Source organism: Cryptomeria japonica, chromosome 10 (genome assembly GCF_030272615.1).
Source record: "Cryptomeria japonica chromosome 10, Sugi_1.0, whole genome shotgun sequence".
Classification (NCBI taxonomy): Eukaryota; Viridiplantae; Streptophyta; class Pinopsida; order Cupressales; family Cupressaceae; genus Cryptomeria; species Cryptomeria japonica.
In genome coordinates, this window is record NC_081414.1 from 161,952,578 (window position 1) to 161,978,656 (window position 26,079).

Here is a 26,079-nt window from a genome sequence, read left to right on the forward strand (position 1 = left end):
CCAAGAAATGTCCATGTACTCCTTTTTAGTACCAAATTGAAGTGTGTTTTTATTCATACCATTCTACATGCTATTGAGTGGCTATTGTTTTGAATCCAAGAGTGTGTGAAAGAAGTGATTTATTGTAATTCAATCATACTTTTCGATGTCATCATTCAATACAAATGAATGTCTTTTATAAAAGCACCTACATGAATTCACAAAAGCATGTACAAAGTTGACTTAGGGCCAAAGTAGAAAAGAGGGTAGTTGGCTAATTTTGAATTTGGGTGGGTCAAGTTTGCGGTTGCAAAATTGACCTCACAAGTGCAAATTCTTCTAGAATTAAAGAAATAATTAGAATTATGGTAGACAACATTTTCTTGGGGTTTTTGCATAATAATCAAGATAATAAATACAAATAAATTGATTGTTTGCAATAATAAATACAAATAAAGTCAAGTAAGTGACCCTAACTTTACACAAGAATGTGCTACTAATCATCATATACAAGTGCAAAGATATCTTATCAAAATAAGTACAAAATAAAATAAAATATTGAGATGCAATTTTTAATCATTACAACTATAAATATTATACTACTAACTAATATCTATTATTGTGAATACTAATAAGTATTATCTATTATTTGTTATGATTGATAGGTAGCTAAAATATTTATTATTAATTTTACTTTATTGGTATAAAACTTTATGATATATTATATGAACACTCTTTATTAATCATATACTGTATAGATGTTTGATTCTTGTGAGGAAAAACAATTTTACAATTCTCTAAAACTAAAATTTCTCAAAATTCCAAAAGGCCCAACTTATCCAAAGAAGAAAAAACCTTGACAACAATCCACTAGATACTTCTCTACAACATGGTGTTGCACAACTGAAAATTAACTTCATAAAATGGCTAATTACAAGGGAAAAGGATCTCAAGAGAGCCCATTTGAAATGGTTGAAAGAGGGATAATACCACCAAGTTCTTCTTCCACTTCCTTCAATATAAGTATAATAAGGAACAAATTTTAGTTATTAAATCCATTGTTGACACACTGCAGACTAACCAAGACATGATTATGAAAACCTTCTATGGTCATTATAGACAAATCTTTATTGACGAATCAACCAATGAACCCTTAATTCCTATTTTCGAGGATAGCTTAGCTAATTGGATCCCATGTGAAGTTCAGCAAGATTACAACCAATTTCTTGACCAATATCTCTCCTTGGATGAGATTGAGGATGAACATACAATTTGGCTTTAGAGAAGGGTCTTGGGTTGGACGGCTTCCCTATTGAGTTCTATCATAAGCTTTGGCCCCATATCAAGGATGACATAATGTTTACCTTGAGGGCATTGAGACGAGGTCACTAGGAGCTATTATTAATAAAGGCCTTATCAAACTTATCCCCAAAGGAAAACATGAAGACACTATGAATGGATGACACCCTATAACCTTATTGAACACTTTATACAAGATTATAGCAAAAGCATTAGCTAATATAATCAAATCCAAAGCACGGTAGATTGTTTAGCCAAAGAAAACTGATTTCCTTGGGGGTAGATTTGTTTAAGACAACTTGGTGCTAGCTTAGGAATCTTCGAAATGAGCACAACAAATAGTTCATAATGCTTTGGTTCTCAAACTTGACTTTGATAAGGCTTATGATCGAATAAGGTGGTAATTCATCCCTAAAATGCTTCAGTGGTTGGGATTTGGACCCAATTTATGCCCATGTTCAAATCTTGTTCATGGGTGCTAATACAGGAGTGACCATTGATGGATTTTTCTTTCCACAATTCCCTCTTCAAAAGTCCATTTGTCAAGGTTGCCCTTTAGCACCATTCCTTTATGTTCTCAAAACTAATGCTCTTAGATACCTCTTGCATTTTGCCCAATCAAATAATATCATCCATGATATTCCTCTTCCAGGTAATACAATTGCCCTTAACTCGGGCACTTTGTAGATGGCAACATGAACTTCATTAAAAATACTATTGGTGATGTTAACAATTTATTGGATGTCCTTGATCTCTTTCATGTTGTTTTAGGCTCCCAACTTGCTATGCACAAAATTGAAATTTGGATGACTTCTCCTAGTCCTCACCCACCTTGGATCTAAAAGAATGGCAAGAAATCAAACATGGAACCATAACTAGATACCTTGGCATGGCTTTTGGAATTGGAGTCTCATTGAAAGATATGCGAAGATGGTTTTTTAGCAAGTTTAAATCCAAATTGCTATCTTGGACAACCCATTTTCTTCTATGACTAGGCAAATACAAGTGGCCAATAGAATTCTCTCAGCTAGTCATGTTTATATTTCTTCCTGTTGGTTTTTTTCCAAAACTTGTTACAATTAGCTTAAACAACTCATTTGAGGCATTATTTGGTCTAAATAGAGAAATAAAAAAATCATGCCAACCACCTTGTGAGCTCATTGTATGCTCCCAAAGGAGAAGGGTGGACCGAGCATCATTGGTCCTTGCAAACAAGGAATTTGTCTTTCTACCAAATAGATTTAAAGAGCTTTCGAAGGAAACACACCTTGGAAACTCTTAGTTTGGTTTTGTATTCAAACAACTACAACTGGTAAATCTTAGAATTCTATTCAATGGAGTCATAATACCCTTTTGCCCCATGCTTTTAACTCCATGGATCAACCCCTCTCAATTACATATGGAAATCTTGGCAAGTGGTTTCCCACAAGCTATGTAGGTTTGATCAATCATTAAGCCATGGTCTCTGCTTTGCAACCTCTTCAATTTGGAGGAATCATCTTATCCAAGAAAATAATAGCCTGCTTGCTTTAATTCTAATATTTAAAGTTAAAATTTTATTTTTTATGAAAGGCATTCAAACATTCAGAGATCTAAGGAACCACAATTACTTTTTGTGGAAATCATGGCACTAGCTCAAACTGTGCTTCAACTTAAATTATAGATAGAAGGCTGTAGTGATGGAAGTTTAGAAGATTGTGCCTCCCAATCTATCTATTTGTGTCTCTTCTAATAGTCACTCTTGCATTCTCAAAGGCTGCAAGCGAGAGCCTCCTTCCCTCTTAGAATTCTCTATAAGCAACTTGTCCCTGGCAATGCCTATATCTCATAGACTTAACTCTATTTGGAGATGCAAATTCAAATGAACCAACTAGAACAAACTCAACCTCCTAATCTAGAAATCCAAAGTTGACTCACAATCCCAACTGACTGCTTAGAAGCTTTTGCATGCAAAACTCCCTATTGGACATCATCTTAAATCCCTCAACGCATCCCCTTCTTGTCCTTTTTGTGGTAAGTATGAATCATTTAAGCATTGCTTTTGGTTCTTCCATCATGCTAAATTGCTTTGGAATGAGCTTTTCATTTCCCTACCCACCCTTTTCCACTTCCCTTGGTCTTGGAATTTTTCTCTTCTCATATCTTCATGTGCTTACAATGTGATACCCAAATCTTGTCGTCTTACTATAATAAAACATATTTGAAAATTTAGATGCTTGACAACCTTATCCCACTCCTTTTTTCCATTGGAGATCAAAATTCAAACCATTTATTGTAGCCTCTTAACCCAAATGATGCTTATAGCTACCTCTTTAAAAGATCAAATCAATAATGATGCTATCAAGGTGCACATAGAAGATCTTCTAATTCAGCTCAAGCACAAGGTTTCACTCAAGCAAAAATTTGAAGACTATGTGCAGCCAGATCTATCCAATACTTGATATTTCAGAGAGGAAGGATGTTTTGCTTGTCCTGCTAACTTTATTGACTAAGCACGATCTATTACCAGCTTCAATATTTTCAGCTTGGTACAATTTCATAATGTGGAGAATATGCTATGGCTCGTTTGTGGGCTGCTACAACAATTTCTATCATTGCAATTGCTATTGTTGGTTGCGACGAATGTCTCTATGTTTTGCTAGAGCTGTCTTTATGTTTTTGCCTCAGTTGTCTTTATGTATTGGCTACAGCTGAGTTTTTTCATCTGATATTGTATTTGGATCTAATTCTGTAATTTTTATCTTCTCCCTCCCAATAAAAAATAAAAAAATCTCAAAATTCCAACAACTATATCATATAATTTTTTATTATAAAATCATTATTCCTTATTCATCGGACGAACTATACTTTGAACAGTTTTAGGATTGTGAAGGGGGGTTGTTGCCACCATGGATTAGGCTAAACCCGAGCAAAAGTCTGGGAGAGAAATAGCATTCACAGTCCAATATGTTTTGTTTTCTCTCAATTCCATTACGAGATCATTCCTTGGAGTTGCTGTGGAGTTTCCATACAGAGCCTAAATGGGGACACTAAGTCTGTATTGTGTTCTAGCTACTGTGTTAGTGCCTTATTTTCTAAAATATCTCTGGATAGGATTTAGATTGTGCTGAAATGTCTGGTTTCATGGGTTGATAATTGTCGTGGGTGCTTGGTCTCACTGGGTGTAAGGTTTTTAACAAAATAATTTTCTTTGGCAGTGATCGTCTCTTCTCAAATTTATGTCCTTTGTTCATTCAAATGTTGTGAAAATATTTTTGGTTGTAGAATGGGAACAAGAAGTCTCCAGGTTTTGATTTATTTCATCTAGGGTTTGTAACTTGATTCTATGTTATGATCTTGGTATAATTGAAAATGCTTCCAGCCTTACCGGTGGCGATGTCATTGTGCTAACACGTAGACTGAATAATACTGCACATTTTCCTCACACCAATTACAGTTGTAAAATGCATTGTCATCCACTACTCATCTCAATCTAACAGCATTATGTTGAAAGAGGCGCTGAACACACACAAACTCCCTGAAGACTGCTCTACATATCTTCGATTGTTGCATACCTGTATTCCCAACAACTTGCTTTCAGGAGTGAAAAATGTCCACTCTTTCATCGCTCACAGGCGATTTGCCTTTGCTACACGAACAACTTTTCATAATAAGCTTATTCACATGTATGTCAAGTGCGGAAGTTTGGTGGATGCTAGAAAAGTCTTCGATCACATGAAAGAACGAGACATCTTCTCATGGAATACGGTTATTACAGCGTACAGAAGACATGGGTGTCCTCAAGAGGCAGTCACACTGTTTCACCATATGCAACAAACAGGTTTACAACCCGATCAAGTTACATTTGCTAGTGTACTCCCGGCCTGTGCTAAAATGGGAGCTTTGGAACAGGGTATGCATATCCATCAAAGCATAACGGAAGGAGGGTTTTTGTCAGATATTATAGTTGGAAATGCACTGGTAGACATGTATGCAAAATGTGGAATAATAGAGAAGGCACGTGAACTGTTTGTCGCAATGCCTCAAAGAGATGTCTTCTCATGGACTGCAATGATTGCAGGATATGCACAAAATGGATTTGTCGAGAAGGCGTTAGAAACTTTCAAGCAAATCAATTCGGCAGGTATCAAGCCAAATTCCACAACCTTTGCCAGTATCCTTCCTGCGTGTGCCAAAATGGGGAATTTGGGACTGGGTATGGACATTCATCAAAACATAATAGAAGGGGGGATTTTTTCAGATGTTATAGTTGGAAATGCTCTGGTAGACATGTATGCAAAATGTGGAAACATAGACAAGGCACAGAAACTGTTCGATAGAATGCCTCAAAGAGATGTCATCTCATGGAATGCAATGATTTCAGGGTATGCACAAAATGGATTTGTTGAAAAGGCTTTAGAAATTTTAAAGCAAATGCGAATGGGTAGTGTAAAGCCGAATTCCACCACCTTTGCCAGTATCCTTTCTACCTGTGCCAAAATGGGAGCTTTGGAACAGGGAATGGATATCCATCAAAGCATAAAGGATGAAAGAATTTTGTCGGATGTTATTGTTGCAACGGCCATGGTAGACATGTATGCAAAATGTGGAAGCATAGACAAGGCATGTGAACTGTTTGACAGAATGCCTCAAAGAAATGTGGTCTCATGGACCGCAATGATTGCAGGATATGCACAAAATGGATTTGTTGAAAAGGCTTTAGAAACTTTCAAGCAAATGCAATTGGCAGGTGTAAAACCAGACTCGACAACCTTTGCCTGTATCCTCCGTGCCTGTGCCAAAATGGGAGCTTTCGAACAGGGTATACACATCCATCAAAGCATAAAGGATAGAAGAATTTTTTCAGATATTGTAGTTGTAACTGCCTTAGTAGACATGTATGCAAAAAGTGGAAGCGTAGAGAAGGCACTTGAATTGTTTGACAGAATGTCTCAAAGAGATGTTGTCTCATGGACTGCAATGATTGCAGGATATGCACAAAATGGATTTGTTGAAAAGGCTGTAGAAACTTTCAAAAAAATGCAATTGGCAGGTGTAAAGCCAGACTCTACAACATTTGCCAGCATCCTCCCTGCCTGTGCCAAAATGGGAGCTTTGGAACATGGTATGGACATACATCAAAGCATAAAGGATACAAGAATTTTATCAGATGTTGCAGTTGCAACGGCCCTAGTAGACATGTATGCAAAATGTGGAAACATAGACAAGGCACGCGAATTGTTTGACAGAATGCCTCAAAGAGATATCATCTCGTGGAATGCAATGATTGCAGGCTATGCACAAAATGGATTTTGCAAGGATGCTCTCAAAGTATTTGAAATAATGAAGCACTCTGGAACACATCCTAATATTGTAAGCTTTGCTTGTGTTCTATGTGCATGCAGCCATGCAGGGTTAGTGGATGAGGGCTGTACATACTTCAATCATATGAGTAACCCTTATTCCCTCACCCCTACGGTTGATCATTATGTGTGCATGGTTGATATTCTTGCTCGTGCTGGCTATCTTGAGAGCACCCTAAACTTTATCATTAAGATGCCAATCAAACCTGTAGTGGTTGTGTGGACGTCTTTCCTTGGAGCTTGTAGATCACATATGAATTTAGGCTTAGGAGTATTAACAGCAATGCTGCTATTTGATTTGGATCCTAAAAACGCTGCAACTTATGTTCTTCTCTCAAACATCTATGCAGAAGCGGGCAGGTGGGGTGAAGCTCAAATGGTAAGAAGATTGATGAAAGATAGAGGAATTAAAAAGATCCCTGGATGTAGTTGGATTGAAGACCACAAAATAGTACATGTTTTTTGTGTAGGCGACAGATCACATCCACAGACACGGGAGATTTATGCAAAGTTGGAGGAATTGGTTTGGGAGATGAAGGCAGCAGGGTATTTTCCAGATTCAAAACATTTATTAAATGCCGTGGAGGACGAGGAAAAAGAATTATTTCTCTGTTATCATAGTGAAAAGTTGGCAATCGCATTCGGTTTGTTAAACACACCCCCTAGAACAACTATTAGAGTTGTTAAGAACCTTAGAATCTGTGCTGATTGCCATATTGCAGCAAAATTTATCTCCAAGATTGTTGGAAGAGAAATTGTTGTGAGAGATGCAAACCGTTTCCATCATTTTAAACATGGACAATGTTCTTGTAGAGATTATTGGTGATGCTAAATGAAGTTTAGTATGTTCTTGTAAAGATTATTGTGATTTTAAATGAAACAATCTGAAAAAAAGATTTTATATCAGACCTCCAATGGTAAGGACAAGGTTATATTTTCCCTTTCATTATTTTTTATTATTTATCAATTCATGTTGTGTTGTTGGCTTCATAAAATTAGATGCATCTCACCCGATGCGCTTGGTTTGCGGGCGGCTTGGTACATCTGTGATGGAACCCGTTGCAACGAACGAAACGACATTTCTCGTTGTCGACACTCGTTTCGAAGCACTCTTAAACGTTTTATGTCGTTGCTGGTAATCTGAAGCGATGAGCAGTACGCTAACTAAACTTCCATTTTACCTAACTGAAAACTACCGCACAGCCAGTTTGAATAATTGTTGTTTTTTAATTATTACAGTGCAGATGCTATTTTTCAGGCATGTAACTTATGCATGAATCAATTACATCAGTCGATTCAGTCCTATCTCTGACTCGTCATTGTTTTGCACTTCAGTCAGACTCGTAACATTTAAATTTTTTATTCATCAATCTTTATGATATTCAAGTTTATCATTGATTTTAAACAGACTAACTATTACTTTTTTTTAGTGATACTTTTAAATAATTAATTTTTTTTTTATTAACTAGCCCTTATATGATGGAGGTTTACTACGATACAAGTTTATTCTGAGATGAGGTATGTGTATACTATGTCACGGTGTTTATTATTTATCAAATTATATATATACACGTTTTTTATATGCAACTTTTAAATATTCCGTTTTTCGTCATGTTGTCATTGTCGTTGTGTTTCTCATTTTTCGTTTTTAGTTGCATAGATCTCCAATTGATTAGTTTCGCGTCAGCTCGTTCCCTCCTGAACCCCAACTTGACAATAAGTAAGACCAAGATAAGACGGGTTGTGCACTGGGCTGGGTTGCGAGGATACCACTGACGCAAAAAATAAAATAAAAAAATTAGATGCATAGAGTGTAATGTGGATCACTATTTATATAGCTTTTTGCTTTTTGTGGTACTTGTCAAAGATGAGGAGGTGGAGGGGGATGACCCTTTGGTGAAATGGTGGGGCTTCTTGTCTGTAGTGCCTACAACCTAGGTTCAAACCCCCACGGGTTCGTCTCTACCGTGTTAAAAATGGAGTACCCTTACCTTGGGGAGAACCTTGGAGAAATAGTGGGGCTTCTTGCCTGTAGTGCTTACATCCTTGGTTCAAACCATTATTTTAAAGGGGAGATGACCCTTTGGTGAAATGGTGGGGCTTCTTACCTGTAGTGCCTACAACCTAGGTTCAAACCCCCACGGGTTCGTCTCTACCATGTTAAAAATGGAGTACCCTTACCTTGGGGAGAACTTTGGAGAAATAGTGGGGCTTCTTGCCTGTAGTGCTTACATCCTTGGTTCAAACCATTATTAAAAAGGGCCTCCACAGCTATTGCCGACGTGCTAAAAAAAAAAATTGTGGGAAGGCTCTAAATCAGAGAGGAAGCTCCCCTTGATCAGCTGGGATACAACCTATATGATCAAAGAAGAAGGGGGGGCTGGTTTAAGAAAAATGAGTTTGCAAAATCTAGCCTTAGGGGCAAAGCTTGCATGGAAGATGTACAAGTATCCTCAAAAGCCCTGGTGTAGAATCATGGCAGCCAAATATCTTGATTCTCAATCCCCGGAGAGGATATTGACGATAGCTAACTCGATTAGGGGCTCACTTATGTGCAGATTCTTATGGGAAAGTCGTAGGCTCCTCTTAGATCATTTGACTTGGAAGATAGGGAATGGCAAAAAAGCCAAGTTTTGGCGTGATTCCTGGAACGGAGATGAGCCTTTGGCAGAGGTTTTCGAGGATCAAGACTGGGTTAACCAAATTGAAGCTTCAGTGGGCCCCTGGGTTGCAAATTATTTCCATCATTGGTCGGCATCAGCGTTGGTATGGAAGAAAGTAGGAGAATGGCATCCTCTTAATCATAGTCGACTTAATAGCATTCTCCTCAATAAAAAAGTCTTCCCTTCAAATGAGGAGGATAGTCTTATGTGGAGTGCATCTAAATCAGGTGAATACAGGGTCAGTTTGGGTTATGAATTATAGAGGAAGAGGGATCAAAGTAGTGATTGGCCTTTTATCCTTTGTTGGGGTAAGTTGCCTCTGCCAAAAGCAGGTTCGTTTCTTTGGATTGCACTCCATGGTAGGATCCTTACGGGTAACAAACTCAAAATGTTTGGCTTCATTGGCCCCAGCATGTGTATAATGTGTAGACAAGCGGAGGAATCAACAAATCATCTCCTATATTGGTGTCCGGTGGCGAGTTGTTGTTGGGAATGGCTGCTAGAGATGATGCAATTCTACGTAGCCAGAAACCAAACGTTCAAAGACTTTCTATTGTCATGGCCAACTCAAGGCAGATTTTCGAAGTAGGGTCCTATCTGGATTATCGGCCCCTCCTTAGTAGCTTGGCACGTGTGGAAGGATCAGAACAGGAGGGTATTTCAAGGAAGAGAATTGAATGTTCATAAGCTAATATCTATGATAAAGCTCGCCATTGAGGAAATGATCAACGAAAAAATTCAGGGAGTTAAATATAAATATATCTCGAAATGGGATTTGGAAATTGAAAAGGTTTGGTTCCTCAAACAGAACGACGACCATAGTTTAAAAGATGAGAGAAGGAAGCGAAAGGATGTGGTTTGGCAGGGACCTCCTCCAGGGTGGTTGAAATTAAATTTCGACGGGGCTAGTAAAGGCAACCCAGGTCGGGGTGGTCTAGGAGCAATTGTAAGGGACGAATTTGGAAATATTTTGAAAGCTTTCTCGGGCTCAGGTGGCTTTGTGACAAATAACGTGGCAGAAATCTCAGCGTTGGAGGTAGGCTTAAAATGGTGTGCGACCAAGAGTATGGACAAACTTGTTATAGAGGGAGACTCCCAAATAATACTAAATGGGATCAGCTTGTCTAAATTCCAAAACTGGCGGCTCAATAATTGGCTATCGAGGATCAAAATGCTCTTGGATTCGCTTGGAGACTATCACATCCAACACATGTTTCGAGAAGGAAACAAGGCTACAGATGCATTGGCGAATCTAGGGATTGAGGAACCAGAGTCCACCTTAGAGAATTTGACAGTGTTGATGGTTAGCCCGTGACAGTGCGGAAAATCATTTCATAGGATAGAGATTTAATCCCTAGACAAGGAATAGGATGAGAGCAAGTGTTCGGCAGCATTGTTAGTTGAGACTGGGGAACCTGGACAATGTTGTTATTTTCAAATGAGGTCGTTCGATTTTTGAGATGGGAAGGAATTCTAGGTTTCATTTGCATCCCGTGACCTAGTGAATCAGAGGAAGGGCGGTGGTTAGTACAGTGATATGACTAAGTTCTAAGGAAGAGGCCATTTGCAGGATCCTCTTTTGGTAGATTCGATTTGGCCTCAATTTGGGCACCTGATGGGGTAGGTACGTGGAGCATCTATAATAACCAGTTAGCTCTTAGTTGTTTTGTGGCAATTTTAATTTCCATATTCAGATCCAATGGTTCACCATTTCGGGCTCAGCTGCTTATGTCGGGAGGAAATACTGGAAGAATAGTGTGATAGGCTCTTTGACATTGATGTGGATGGTCAAGCTGCGATTGTGGAGTTAGTCCAAAATGGCTTAAGCGAAGATAGGCACTGGTGTGACGACTTCATTTACGAGATGGTGTTGTGCCTTCTAGTGGATGTGATGCCAACCAAGGAAGCTATGATGGAAAAAATACCCCAGTTGGTTATGGAATGTGACACGAAGGCGGTAGGGAGTGCGGTCATTGAAGTAGAGGAAGAGTGGGCAAGCATTCTGGGACCCTATTTCAACCCGAGGTGTTTTCTATCAGAGATAGAGATTTCAGACTTTGAGGATGAAGATCGGGTGGCAACCGTGGTATTGCAGAAGAGGAAGGAAAACTTTATGGCAGAGGCTTGGGAAGTTTTCAGGGTAGGAGTTAATAACAGGTCCTTCACCCCTTTCTGCAGGATGATGGAGGATGAGCTGGGTTGGCTATCTGACAGTAGTATAGACAAGGTGGTGGACATTGGGATGAGGGTCTCCACTATAATCAACCCGATTTAGCTTGGAGGTCCTTTATTTTGGATTGGTTGGTCAGGTTAGGGGTATGTTAGAGTTAGTATCCCTTTGTATAGCGAGATACCTTTTGTGTTAAGGTTTGGACTTGCCGGTTATGTAATGAAATTATGTAAAAATTCTGATATTAATATAGGGCGCTATCCCCACTAATAGATAGCACTTGCCTAAAAAGAAAAGGAAAAAAAAAGATGAGGAGGTGGAGAATGGCAAAAAAAACAAAAAGGTGAGGAAAACTCCAAGTAAGCAAAAAGATGCTTGACCAACATGAAATGAGAGAGGACTCGAAGTTGTCGTTTTGTAGAGTTCTTGTGTTTGGATTATTTGTATTATCTTTTGTCGATGTCAAGTGGACAATTTGATATTAATATTCACATTAGAGATTCAATTTTGTAATTTTATGCAAATGCATAAAGATTTTGTCTCATTTACAGCTAGAAATTAATGTTGCTTCATATCCCTTTGCTTGGTGATATAGTTAATAGATTTGTGAATTCATGAATATTTTTTAATTAAATTTGATTTTCAATATGATTGATTTTAATTAGAAATGAACTATTACTACTATAAATATCTTAAATACATTTATCTAAAAAATATTGGGAGATACCAAATTGGAGCTGTTTTAATTTAGTTTGGAATTGTTTTATTTACTATGTGCTTAGAGACATAAATTTTATGTGCTGCTTATTTTGGAAATATTATGTTTATTATTAAATATTAATATTTTAATGTATAAATGGTTGTTAAATTTAAGATGAGTGATAAAAGTTTTTGTTAAAATGCTCATGTTATTACACTCCATCTTTTACTACCATTGTAGAATGTTTGTCAACATTAATAATTTACATTTGAAGGTAAAAAGCTTACAATAGTTTATGTTATTATTAGTAGATATGTATGGCACTCAAAAGCATTATATAATAAGGTTTATAGATTAATGTATATGTAAAAATAAAATCACATTTTTTCTTGCATTTTAATTGCACAATCATCTTATGGGAAAATATGGATGATGAGATTTATAAATTGATGCTAATGAGATGAATGTTTGAAGGTGGTTGGGAGAGAGCTAATTATGACATTTTGTCAGTGTTAGGAGTGACAGTAGTTTTAAAACAAGGACCGAAAAGGTTTAATCAAGGCTATGGGAATTTTGAAGAAACATAATGGAAACATAGATAAGATTAAAAATACTATTACAATTATATCCATAATATGATTAATTTGACTACTTTATTCAAGTGTAACAAATCTAATAACTAGAAATTAGGGTTAAATTTCATTCAATAAGATATGAATTGAATATTTTTGCATTAGTTGCATGCTTAGTAAATTCTAACAAGACTTAAATCATTGATTCAATATAAGTGAGAAAAAGACAACAAACAACGGCGGACAAGAATAGCATAGATTGGGGGATCATGGAGAGTTTCACCCAAAGATAAAGGCAACAAACAATGACAAACAATTGTTTAGAACCAAGGAGGCAGATCACTAGGATGTTTGTCAACAGGCTAGGCCAGAGAAGAACTGGTGGTTCAATTGGTTGGCACAAGGTAGGCAATGGGTGAATCAACAAAGGACACAAGAACATGGGTGGAGGAATTACTTTGGAGATACCAAAGCCTCGACACAAAACCAAGACATAATGGATGATGAGGGTGAATGGTATGGACAACATCAGCAAATTGCTCCCTATTGAGAAAGGAGATGTAAGATCACCATGGAAGACCAAAAAGACCGGAAAGGGGTGGATGGTTCACAAATTTTGCAAGGTGGAGAGGTAGAAACCCTAACTGGAAGCATTACAGGAGAAACTCACTATTTGGACAAGGGTGAGAACAACATATGCCACTCCAAATCAAAATCCATGTGCGGATAAAAATTTCTTACCCATGCCTCTAAGGTGTTGCACTTCATTTTATCTAGATAATAAAAGACATAACAAACAATTAAGTAGATACAAAATGTAGCTTTGTATGTAAAATGGGAGGAAAGTGACCAACAATCCCCAAAATAAGTCGATGATGTGAAAAGAATTGGGGTAGAGTAAGCATCAAATCATTGACAAATGGTTTCTTTTTGATCTAGTGCCCTAATGGACGAACGAAAGAACAAATATTGAAGGCCCCACCTAATGGATGGAATCAATTTCTTAACAAAGATTGGGACCAAACTTTGACCTCTTGAAGCAGTCCATTGAAGAGACTACTATTTGGATTAGACTATACAATTTACCAATAAAATATTATAAGGAAGTTAAGTAGTGGAACAACTTCCTACACTAATCTTGAAAGGGGGGTAATGCAAAACTTTTATAGATCGCTACAATAGCTACAAATTTAAAAAAAAAACAACATAATATCATGCATACCACAACACAACAACACAATGATTTACGTGGGGAAAACCCTTTTAGGAGAAAACCCCACACTCCAAAAGTAGCTCAATATATTATTCAACAACCAATAACAGATTACAATATACTTGTAGAGAAAGCTCTTCACAGGAGTAGCACTAATAAGAGACTCAGGGGTAACTCAATAGCCATAACTCTTACACACAACCTCTATCTCACGCACCTCATATATAGGATATACAATACAAGAAACCGTCAAATGATATTACAAAACCATGGGCTAATACCACCCAATAAAGTAGAGTCGACTTTATCTCCATTCTAGATGCCCTATGATGTGTCAAAACACACATCACCACGTGTTCCTCCATTTTACAACTCATTTATGTATTTGATGCAATTTTATATTTCCTTTTACAGGAGTCCAAACTTCGAGAGGCCATAACTTGTGAACCGGCTGTCTGATTGATGAACCGTTTGATGCGTCGAAAAACTCACGAAGTTCTTTATCACCTCATAACTGCTATGTTGGTTACACCCACTTTTTAGGGAATTCCAAAGGGTGTAAATTCCTCAAAATTAAATTTAAACCTTTCATCGTACCCTTCAAAAATGAAACCTTTTATATCTTCAAAACTAGTTGTGATCTTGCGACGAAAATTTACTGGCATGCTTATCTAGCCAATTTGAAGCTTTGGGGAGAATTTCATACCATTTCGTGCTCAAACAAAAAGTTGTACTATAAATAGTAACCTCATGTAATTGCAAGGTTGAGACACCATTTTCCCAACATTCTCCCACTTGTCGAACACCTTGCAAGAGAAAAAGGAGTATAAACACAATAAATTAATTGCTAGGGGCCATGAGGCCCATAGACTCTGAACACCATCAAAACTTCTCTGTGCTCACAACCTTAGTTTAAGAATCTATAGCATTCATTAAAGTCTCCACCTTAACCAACTTCACCCTACCATCTTCGACCATATCTCTGACAAAATGATGTTGAACATCAATATGTTTGGTTTAGGCATGAAATGTAAGGTTCTTAGCTAGGCAGATCGCACTCTGACTATCACAATAAACTATCACTGCACCTTGTTTTATTCCAATATTTGAACACGGTCTCTTAAGCCAAATGGCTTCTTTACAAGCATGAGTAGCTACAATGTACTCTTCTTCTGTAGTGGACAAAGCAACCACAACCTACCGCTTACTCATCCAACTAATTGCACCACCAAATAAAGTAAACACATAAGCACTTGTGGATCTTCTGCTATCAATATCGTCTGCCTAGTCTGAATCCACATAACCATGAATATCAAGGGAAATCGCATCTCCAACCAAATTACCATGATAACACAAAGAATACCCTGAGGTACCCTTCAAATATCTGAAGACTCTTTTGATTGCATCCTAATGAACTCTTATTTTATCTTAAAACAATTATTGATTATGTTTATTTAATTACTTTCCCAAAGCATATGTAAAAAATTAGAATCTCTTATTTTCTTCAATAAATTTATAACATTATTAATTAATAGTTTCTCTACAATAAGCACATGCTATTAAATATACTTATACTAATATTCCATAAAAATAGAGCTCTTGCATTAGATATGGGTATTTCAACAATCACCTCAAAAGGGTAGAATTCTTTTGACAAGAAAATTGCTTTACCTTCAAGAAAACTCTCGAGAGGTTATTTAAGGAGGATACAATCCCTTCACATGACCTCCATAGTCACGAGTTAACTAATTTAATTCAAGGTACACTTGGAGAGTGCAAAAGAGAAAAGAAATAAATCACTTAACAAATAGTTTTTTGCTTAATGCTTGGTGATGCAGGAGCAACCAATGGTGTATGGGCAATCCTGCATCACCCAAAAATATTTCTTTTTGTTTAGTTTTCTTTTAATGTTTTTGAAGTTCTGGATACCCATTTGGGTGAATAAGAGATTTCAACTTTCATAATTGATAAGCTGCTTTTTCTAGCCGACTGCCCAAAATAGTAGGTTTTTATTTAAAGGCGGATGGAGCCCAAAATTTGCAGGAATCTTAAGGAAGAAAAAATAAGCACTTTGAAAAAAGAATCAAGTTAAAATCATTTATGGTTCGAAAGTTATTCAAGTATTAGTTTCTCAAAAAATTGAAAAAGATTATTCCAAGTCAAATTTGTGGCATTAAACGATGTCAAACGGCCTCGAAAACGGTGAGAATAAATAGAGAAAATTCTTAGCATATTCTTCTCTCAAAGATGTTTCTGACACTTCAAATGGTTCCTCAATCCGATTCCCGAATCAAAAGTTATGGTTGCCTGAAGTTGGACAATTTTTTCAGAAAGCTTCAAGTTTTCGAATCTGGCTGTATTTTCATAATTCCAATTTCATGTTTTGGCATTTGTCCACCAATTGGTAATTTCCAAATTGTAATTTCAGATCCAAAATGTTGGAAGGCTATTTTACGACTCATGGGAGGAAACTTGTTAGAGTTGTGGTATGCGAGTTTATGGAGTTGAGTTTTTGGGAGTGTAGTTCTGGGTTGGGAAATTGCATTGTAAGGGTTTTCCATAAAACTCTATAAGTTGTGTATTGCAACCTATGAGGATTTATTCCTCTAGATTGTACTTGCACGTGTTTTAATTGCATGTTTTGTAGATAATAATAATAAAATCTTTTGTGTCTTTTATTGCAATTTGTTGTGTTTTTCTGTCTCTCGGGTTGTGCCCTCATCACTTGGTTTGATGAGAAATATAAAATTGCTAAGAGAACATTGAAAGTGTCAATCAAGAATATTAAGTTGTATAAGTAGATTTTGAGAAAAAAAAGCTAATTTCATCAACACAAGATGTGAAAAACTAATTTACCTTTGAAAGAATAACACCAAGCTAGTTTGGAAGGAACTTCATTCTAGAAAGAAGCAAATTAAAAAATAATATTATAAATACTCAATTGTTTGATAATGGAAGACAATTTTATGAGCAAAAAATAGAGGTTGCCCTACTCCTTTGGTCAACACTATAGCAAAGCTTTTCATTGTTCAAGAAGTGGAGATGGGTATTCAATTTTCGTGATAGGAAAAATTAAGGACTTGGTTGTGTATACTTGATAGCTACAGGTTGAACTTCAAGTAGAGTATCTAATGTGGGGAGTGAGATTTCTCACAACACACATTAGGAAAACATTTAGCAATGTCATTCAGCAAGGGTTCCCCAAAGAGTGGATAACTAGTCTAGCTATACCTCTTTGGTGACATCATTAATCCTTCCAACTATAAAACCATAATCATAATCTTGTTGTTTGCAAGGCTATTTGGTAGTATGATAGAAAATAGAATCAACATGTGAGTAGCAAAAAAAGATAAGCATGCAAAATGGCAAGCCGGTTCTAGGCCTAAACACTCTATAGTTGATCATGACATCACTTTGAGGCACTTAATTGAAAAAGTTTGGGAGAAAGAGGAAGGATTCTTTTTTTATCTTTTGTTTTGTTGATTTCAAAAAGGCGTTCGACATGGTCCTTAAGGATAAGCTATGACATAGAATAGAGGAACTAGGGATTCCTTCACATCTTAGAGCGACTATCCATAGGCTTTATGAAGAGTTTAAAGTCGAAATCAAAACTTTGATAGGCATTCTAGAAAGTTTTAGGAGTGACACTACGGTCATGGAAGGGTGCCCCTTACCTCCTACTCTTTTTTGTCTTTATATGGACAAGCTTGAGGAATGATTAAATTCACAAGGTGGAGACGGGCTTTGTTTGGGGAGTTTGTGATAATGCTTCTTCTTTACGTTGATAACCTCATTTAGTTTGTGTATACTTGATAGCTACAGGTTGAACTTCAAGTAGAGTATCTAATGTGGGGAGTGAGATTTCTCACAACACACATTAGGAAAACATTTAGCAATGTCATTCAGCAAGGGTTCCCCAAAGAGTGGATAACTAGTCTAGCTATACCTCTTTGGTGACATCATTAATCCTTCCAACTATAAAACCATAATCATAATCTTGTTGTTTGCAAGGCTATTTGGTAGTATGATAGAAAATAGAATCAACGTGTGAGTAGCAGAAAAAGATAAGCATGCAAAAGGGCAAGCCGGTTCTAGGCCTAAACACTCTATAGTTGATCATGACATCACTTTGAGGCACTTAATTGAAAAAGTTTGGGAGAAAGAGGAAGGATTCTTTTTTTATCTTTTGTTTTGTTGATTTCAAAAAGGCGTTCGACATGGTCCTTAAGGATAAGCTATGACATAGAATAGAGGAACTAGGGATTCCTTCACATCTTAGAGCGACTATCCATAGGCTTTATGAAGAGTTTAAAGTCGAAATCAAAACTTTGATAGGCATTCTAGAAAGTTTTAGGAGTGACACTACGGTCATGGAAGGGTGCCCCTTACCCCCTACTCTTTTTTGTCTTTATATGGACAAGCTTGAGGAATGATTAAATTCACAAGGTGGAGACGGGCTTTGTTTGGGGAGTTTGTGATAATGCTTCTTCTTTACGTTGATAACCTCATTTAGTTTGTGTATACTTGATAGCTACAGGTTGAACTTCAAGTAGAGTATCTAATGTGGGGAGTGAGATTTCTCACAACACACATTAGGAAAACATTTAGCAATGTCATTCAGCAAGGGTTCCCCAAAGAGTGGATAACTAGTCTAGCTATACCTCTTTGGTGACATCATTAATCCTTCCAACTATAAAACCATAATCATAATCTTGTTGTTTGCAAGGCTATTTGGTAGTATGATAGAAAATAGAATCAATGTGTGAGTAGTAGAAAAAGATAAGCATGCAAAAGGGCAAGCCGGTTCTAGGCCTAAACACTCTATAGTTGATCATGACATCACTTTGAGGCACTTAATTGAAAAAGTTTGGGAGAAAGAGGAAGGATTCTTTTTTTATCTTTTGTTTTGTTGATTTCAAAAAGGCGTTCGACATGGTCCTTAAGGATAAGCTATGACATAGAATAGAGGAACTAGGGATTCCTTCACATCTTAGAGCGACTATCCATAGGCTTTATGAAGAGTTTAAAGTTGAAATCAAAACTTTGATAGGCATTCTAGAAAGTTTTAGGAGTGACACTATGGTCATGGAAGGGTGCCCCTTACCTCCTACTCTTTTTTGTCTTTATATGGACAAGCTTGAGGAATGATTAAATTCACAAGGTGGAGACGGGCTTTGTTTGGGGAGTTTGTGATAATGCTTCTTCTTTACGTTGATAACCTCATTTAGTTTGTGTATACTTGATAGCTACAGGTTGAACTTCAAGTAGAGTATCTAATGTGGGGAGTGAGATTTCTCACAACACACATTAGGAAAACATTTAGCAATGTCATTCAGCAAGGGTTCCCCAAAGAGTGGATAACTAGTCTAGCTATACCTCTTTGGTGACATCATTAATCCTTCCAACTATAAAACCATATTCATAATCTTGTTGTTTGCAAGGCTATTTGGTAGTATGATAGAAAATAGAATCAACGTGTGAGTAGCAGAAAAAGATAAGCATGCAAAAGGGCAAGCCGGTTCTAGGCCTAAACACTCTATAGTTGATCATGACATCACTTTGAGGCACTTAATTGAAAAATTTTGGGAGAAAGAGGAAGGATTCTTTTTTTATCTTTTGTTTTGTTGATTTCAAAAAGGCGTTCGACATGGTCCTTAAGGATAAGCTATGACATAGAATAGAGGAACTAGGGATTCCTTCACATCTTAGAGCGACTATCCATAGGCTTTATGAAGAGTTTAAAGTCGAAATCAAAACTTTGATAGGCATTCTAGAAAGTTTTAGGAGTGACACTACGGTCATGGAAGGGTGCCCCTTACTCCCTACTCTTTTTTGTCTTTATATGGACAAGCTTGAGGAATGATTAAATTCACAAGGTGGAGACGGGCTTTGTTTGGGGAGTTTGTGATAATGCTTCTTCTTTACGTTGATAACCTCATTTAGTTTGTGTATACTTGATAGCTACAGGTTGAACTTCAAGTAGAGTATCTAATGTGGGGAGTGAGATTTCTCACAACACACATTAGGAAAACATTTAGCAATGTCATTCAGCAAGGGTTCCCCAAAGAGTGGATAACTAGTCTAGCTATACCTCTTTGGTGACATCATTAATCCTTCCAACTATAAAACCATAATCATAATCTTGTTGTTTGCAAGGCTATTTGGTAGTATGATAGAAAATAGAATCAACGTGTGAGTAGCAGAAAAAGATAAGCATGCAAAAGGGCAAGCCGGTTCTAGGCCTAAACACTCTATAGTTGATCATGACATCACTTTGAGGCACTTAATTGAAAAAGTTTGGGAGAAAGAGGAAGGATTCTTTTTTTATCTTTTGTTTTGTTGATTTCAAAAAGGCGTTCGACATGGTCCTTAAAGATAAGCTATGACATAGAATAGAGGAACTAGGGATTCCTTCACATCTTAGAGCGACTATCCATAGGCTTTATGAAGAGTTTAAAGTCGAAATCAAAACTTTGATAGGCATTCTAGAAAGTTTTAGGAGTGACACTACGGTCATGGAAGGGTGCCCCTTACCTCCTACTCTTTTTTGTCTTTATATGGACAAGCTTGAGGAATGATTAAATTCACAAGGTGGAGACGGGCTTTGTTTGGGGAGTTTGTGATAATGCTTCTTCTTTACGTTGATAACCTCATTTAGATTGCTAATTCGACTTAGAGCTTGCAATAACACTTATATGCCCTTAAGCTTTGTTGAATTATAGTGGGGATGCAAGTTAATATCAACAAGACTAAAGTCATGATTTTCTCTTAATAGAAGAAAGTAAAGCCAACATAAGTTCCACTTTGAAGGCAATTCTTGAAGAAGTTATGGAGTACACATATCTTGGGATTGACTTCAACAACAAGTTAAGGTGGGAGGGTTGTAGAAAGAATATGATTTCGGAAGATGAAAAATGTTATATGCTCTTCAAATTATATGTAGAGAGGTCGAACTTTGGGATTGAAAAACTACCTAGATTCTTTTTGGACTTCTAGTGCTCCTAGTTGTGCTCCATAGTTGTGAATTGTGGGCTAGTAGCAAATCTAAATCAAAGTGGAAACAAATTGAGAAAATATATAAGTGCTTGATCACAAGCAAGTTCAAAATGTAAAGTTCGGTTACTTATGATATTATGTTGAGTTAAATGCGGGCAGTTTTTATTCCTTATGATGCATCTCGTAAGATATTTGAAAAGAATTGAACAAATGGAAGTAGGTAGATGGCCTAAGGTTGTTTTCTATGACAACTCGAGCAAAAGCAAGAAGACTTGAATGAGGAAAACAACAAATGGATGAGTAAATGGAATACTACTTGAATGCGTGCCCATAGACAACAAAGATATAAATACTTTTATTACGAATACTTTTAGTAAGCATACTTGGGATAAAGTGCTAGGAAAACAAAAAAGAAATATTATATTGAAGAGTTCAATCACACATGTGATATTCATCAAAAAGGATACTAAAATAATATTCTTTAGAAAACCAAAAATTTTATTACTCAATTAAGAACTAACTCTCATCAACTTCCATGTTTTGAAATGAGGTGGTAAAAAATACCGAAAGAAGTTTGAAAAAAAAAGATAGATTGTTTGCATTTCCAAGAGAGTCAAATTTGAAAAACACTTCATTTTAGAGTTTGATCCCCAAAAAACATTAGAAATAATTATATTATATTAATATCTTGATAATTAATTCTTGATATTTCCTTTTCATTGAAAAAAAAAAAAAAAAAAAATTTGAAAAATTGAAGGAGCTCATCATCTTGTAAGAAAAAGAATTCCATTGAAAAAATAAAAAATGACTAGTGAACGGTAAAAAGCTTTTCTTTCTTTTCCTTCATACAAACCTACATGTATGACAAACAATATTTCAAAACTAAAACCAGGAAGAAAATTCTTAAACCCTAAACCTGGAAGATTTTGAAATTCTCATGAAATATCTGAGAGCTTGAAATAATAGCTTATGTAAGCCGTGCAATCCTGTCAAGCACATTGAAACATGGCGGTCCTCAAAGAACGGGCATTGAATTTTGCCAAGCACGACGAATTAGCAGCAGCAGTGGAAGACGAAGATGATTACAGCGAAGAGGAAGAAGAAGATTCAGAATATTCAGAAGAAGAAGAAGATACCCCGCTAAACGAGCCTCGTAAAGATGCGGTGTACAACATCGTTGGTCTCCATGAAAAACTTGAGGAGATCGGATGGCCGGACAACGTCAACTGGATCGAAAAGCTCTGCATAGATTACAAAAGAGAAGGTGAAATCGACGCCAATGATGACCTGGCGCGGGAGATGGCCTTTTACACGCAGGCTTTGGAGGGTACCCGCCAAGCCTACGAAAAATTACAGGCCATGGGAATCCCCTTCTTAAGACCTGAAGACTATTACGCAGAAATGGTGAAAACAGATCAACATATGCTGAAGGTGAAGGATAAGTTACTTTTCCAGAAGCAGAAAATAGAGGAGGCGGAGGAGAGGAGAAAGTCGAGGGAGGCGAAGAAGTTGTCCAAGGCTATCCAGGCGGTGAAATTGAAGGAGAGGGCGAAGAAGAAGAAGGAAGATTTCGAGTCAGTTAAAAAATGGAGGAAAATGAGGCAGAATAGCGGTTTTAAGGACGGCGACGATGAAATGCCTCTGGATTTTGAGGAAAGGAAGAGTTCGTTTCAGAAGGGGAAGAAGATCAGGCCTGGGGTTTCACCTGGCGATCGCTCGGGCGGGAAGGGGAGAAATAATATGGCGTTTGGTGGAGGCAAAAAGGGGAGAAATATCGAGTTTGGCGGAGGGAAAAAAGTGGTGAAGAATAGACAATATAAAGATTCTAAATTTGGACATGGAGGGCCAAAGCGGATGAGGAAGCAGAACACTGCGGATTCTGCTGCAGATGTTGCAGGGTTTCCGGGGAACCGGAAAAATAACAAGAAGAAGAGAAGGATGAATTAAGGGTCTTTTGGGCTTTCTGTGTGCGACGCATTTGTAAATTTGGTATTAAGGTTTACACAAATTTTTATCTTTATAAAGCATTGAGGGCAGCAATTGCATTTACCATTGTATCTGTAAGTACATGATTGCCATTTTTATGTTTTAAAGTTCCTTCAACTTAAAAAAACCTTGTTTCTTTACGCACATTGTTAAGTGCAACTTTTTTTTCCATCGTGGCCGGTAACTTTGAGACCAGAATCAATTTGAGGGTAACTTTGAGGACTTAACTAGTTTTAGAGTGCGTGTAGTTTGTTTACTTTTGATTTAATTTAATGCTGAATCATCCAAAAACTGATGGAAGATAATTTCCTAGGGTTTTTATACGTTTCATTAAACGGTTTCAGGGAATAGCATGCCTATTTTCTCATTTTAGTGTTTGAAGTGCTTATTTTCAAACATTAAAGGTTGGCGTTTTGATAGTGGGCTTTATTAGTCTACTATTTGCCTCTTGAAAATGGATTGTAGAATTTTAGATGAATCGAGGGCTATCTTTTTTTGGTTATTTTCAGCTGGGTATCTGTAAAATTTGGTATTACTTTATTTCCCACGTCTAGAAAAATTAACACAGGAGGGTAGAAAAATTGGTTGATGCAAATCAAGGTATTTGTAAAATTTGTGTTAGGGTTCTCAGTTTAGTTTTTTTGCTCCTTTTGTTTATGTTTTGAGAAAATCTGTAAGATAATTTCTTGGGTTATACATCTTTTACATGCAATTGTTTAGGAGTTTAATGAGGTAATTTTCTTGGCTTATACCTATCTGAGTGCTTAGTTATCATCAGGGAGCACTTAGAAGGGGGAATGCACTTGCCGATGTCCATCTGCCATTAGTTTTATATGATTGAAATAAAAGATCCAATATTTGTTTAAACTTTAAAATGATTGCAGCTGGATGGGTGAGGCTGCAGAACAAGATCCGTGACCCTCCCCTCCCTGATACCACTCACATTTAGATAAGTGATAATTGATCCCATGAATATAGACAGTAGTAGTAACATGTAATTTTCACTTTATCAATTTTGGTTATGTACTTTGTATTTTGTGCTCCACAGAGTGCAAGTTTAACGCTTTCACATGGCAAATATATTTGAAATAAGAAGACATTTCAAATGAATATTGTTTGCCAGAAGTTTTTTACTGTTATTGGAGCCTTTTGCCACTTATGTCAAAAATGAAATTGGGTGATAAATCATGAAGTACTCATTTGTTCAAGCGAAGGAAATGAATTGTGATAATTTGTGCCATTAACATTTATCTCCAACTTTTAATTAATCTATAGGCTGTAATGTCCCCTTCCTCATTTGCCCTAGAATTTACTCTAAAATCACAACTGCAACAAATTAGGGTTAGGGTTACATCTTACCGAATAAATCTTTCCTCAATAGTACGATCCTTGATTTGGATCTTCAATCACAACATGGGAGACATATGCAATATGTTAGGGTTAGTCAAGCCACATTATATTTATAAACACATTGGGGGAAGAGACATGGTGGGTTCGCCTGAAGCAATTTCTACACAAAGCCTAAGAGAGGATGTCTACCACAACCCTTTCGCTTGGCAGCTTGTACCTGCTTTCTCCAACCATGTCTCGTCTCCCTACTGATAGTTGCCATCTTGTGGAGTTGGGCGGAGGTCGTAAGGGGTTTCTTGACTCTGTAAGTGCCCTCTTTGTCTTAGGCCGCAATGGTCCTTCTAGGATGGCCTACTTATTAGCCCACTCGCCACCCTTCTCTTGCACCTCAAGCCCTCTCTCTCACAAGTGGATTTCAGACAACATGCATATCCATTCTATAACATAGAGCCATACACTTAATAATAGTCTCAATATAAAGATGCTTACATGTACCTCTAAAGAATTGACAAATATGATCTGAGTATTAATTATACCAAGATGTTGAATGTATAGTTAGATCGCAATCCCTCAACTGCTATTGATTGATGGACCGATCTGATATCAACTGCAGGTGTACAATGCTATGCTGGAAGTGCGACCTGCCGTTCGACTTTGGAAGGCTTATTGCTTGCTGATCTTGTTAATCTGATTCTTATATTGCTGCAGAAGCATTTGGGAATGATTGATGATGAATGATGGTGTTTGATACTGATATTTTCTGAAGGCGTATCTCGCTGATCGCTGATGATACCGGAATCTGAAGATGTGTTTTCTGAATGCTGATGATGGCAGGTCTGATACAATATCAGCCTGCAGTACTAAGTCTGAAGAGAAGTCCTTTGATGTATACCTGTTCAACTCCTGGAGTTGATCCAAGGCTGATGTGCTTCTTTGTGGAATGCTTTGATCTTCTTTGGTAATCAAAGTCCGCTGTCTCTTCTTTGTTTTTCTTTGGATCTGCTCATCAATGATGTATATCCCTCTTGACTCTTCAAAAATAATCCCTTATATATATTGTCTATTTTTAAAGATCATTCCTCTTAAAATGAAGAGACACACATTTGTATTTATTAATTCTTTTATTTTCAAACTTTACATTGGTCATATTATTTTGATTGCATCCTTTGCCTTTTTTCCTAATTGCTGTAAACTATCTTCTAACATGTCCAAGCAGTGCCTGCTTTTAATTAAATCTCTCCTTAACACATTCTCTTAATATGAACCTATACTTTTAGTGCGAATTGCAGTCACCATTATATCAAGTTTTCTGCTCACGATTATGGCTAGATCAAAGTCGGCTTGAATTGGTTGTCTCGGACTTTTAATATACTGCTCCATACACATGCCTTGGTAGTCGGCTGCTTTTGGTTGATACTATAGACATTGCTTGGCTGCGTAGTAGCCAGAAACTTCTTTGTCCCTCCCTTGGCACGCGTATCCCTGTATCCGTTCCCGTTTCCGAAATGGATACGTATCCGATACAGCCTGGATACATGTTGAATATTGTATCCACACACATGCCCTAAAATCCTTGATTTCCAACCATGCTAGATACTATGTGATTTGATTTTTTTTAAAAATTTGACATAAATCTTCCTAAATTTAATTTTAAAAAACTTCATTCATGCCTTTTTAAAAAAAAAAATTGGTATTAACAAAACCTACGCCAAATGAGAAAGACAAATGAAATGTTTTTCTATTTCAGTGACCCATTTTTTGGGTTATCTTCCAATGCAGCTATACTATTTTTGCATATTGTAAAATGTT

General features: G+C 36.9%; 3 protein-coding genes across 4 annotated transcripts; all 3 read left to right on the forward strand.

Annotated features, from left to right (window-relative positions):
• Nucleotides 1–3,755: 3,755 nt before the first annotated feature.
• LOC131068061 (pentatricopeptide repeat-containing protein At5g39350-like) lies at nt 3,756–7,280 on the forward strand. The gene is made up of 2 exons (XM_058003273.2): nt 3,756–6,999; nt 7,091–7,280. The coding sequence occupies exons 1-2, from the start codon at nt 4,762–4,764 to the stop codon at nt 7,154–7,156; spliced, it is 2,304 nt and encodes a 767-aa protein (XP_057859256.2). The 5' UTR covers nt 3,756–4,761; the 3' UTR covers nt 7,157–7,280.
• A 2,700-nt stretch (nt 7,281–9,980) lies between these two features.
• LOC131858830 (uncharacterized) lies at nt 9,981–10,598 on the forward strand. The gene has a single exon (XM_059212283.1). It carries the CDS (start codon nt 9,981–9,983, stop codon nt 10,596–10,598), a length of 618 nt encoding a protein of 205 aa, XP_059068266.1.
• Nucleotides 10,599–21,755: 11,157 nt separating this feature from the next.
• LOC131068062 (probable rRNA-processing protein EBP2 homolog) lies at nt 21,756–25,407 on the forward strand. Of its 2 annotated transcripts, none has more exons than XM_058003275.2 (2): nt 21,756–22,923; nt 24,884–25,407. In XM_058003275.2, exon 1 carries the CDS (start codon nt 21,940–21,942, stop codon nt 22,879–22,881), a length of 942 nt encoding a protein of 313 aa, XP_057859258.1. In that variant the 5' UTR covers nt 21,756–21,939; the 3' UTR covers nt 22,882–22,923; nt 24,884–25,407. The 2 variants fall into 2 exon arrangements, 1 of the variants encoding a protein (XP_057859258.1); XR_009111904.2 differs by having other exon boundaries at nt 21,757–22,994; nt 24,884–25,346.
• Nucleotides 25,408–26,079: the final 672 nt, after the last annotated feature.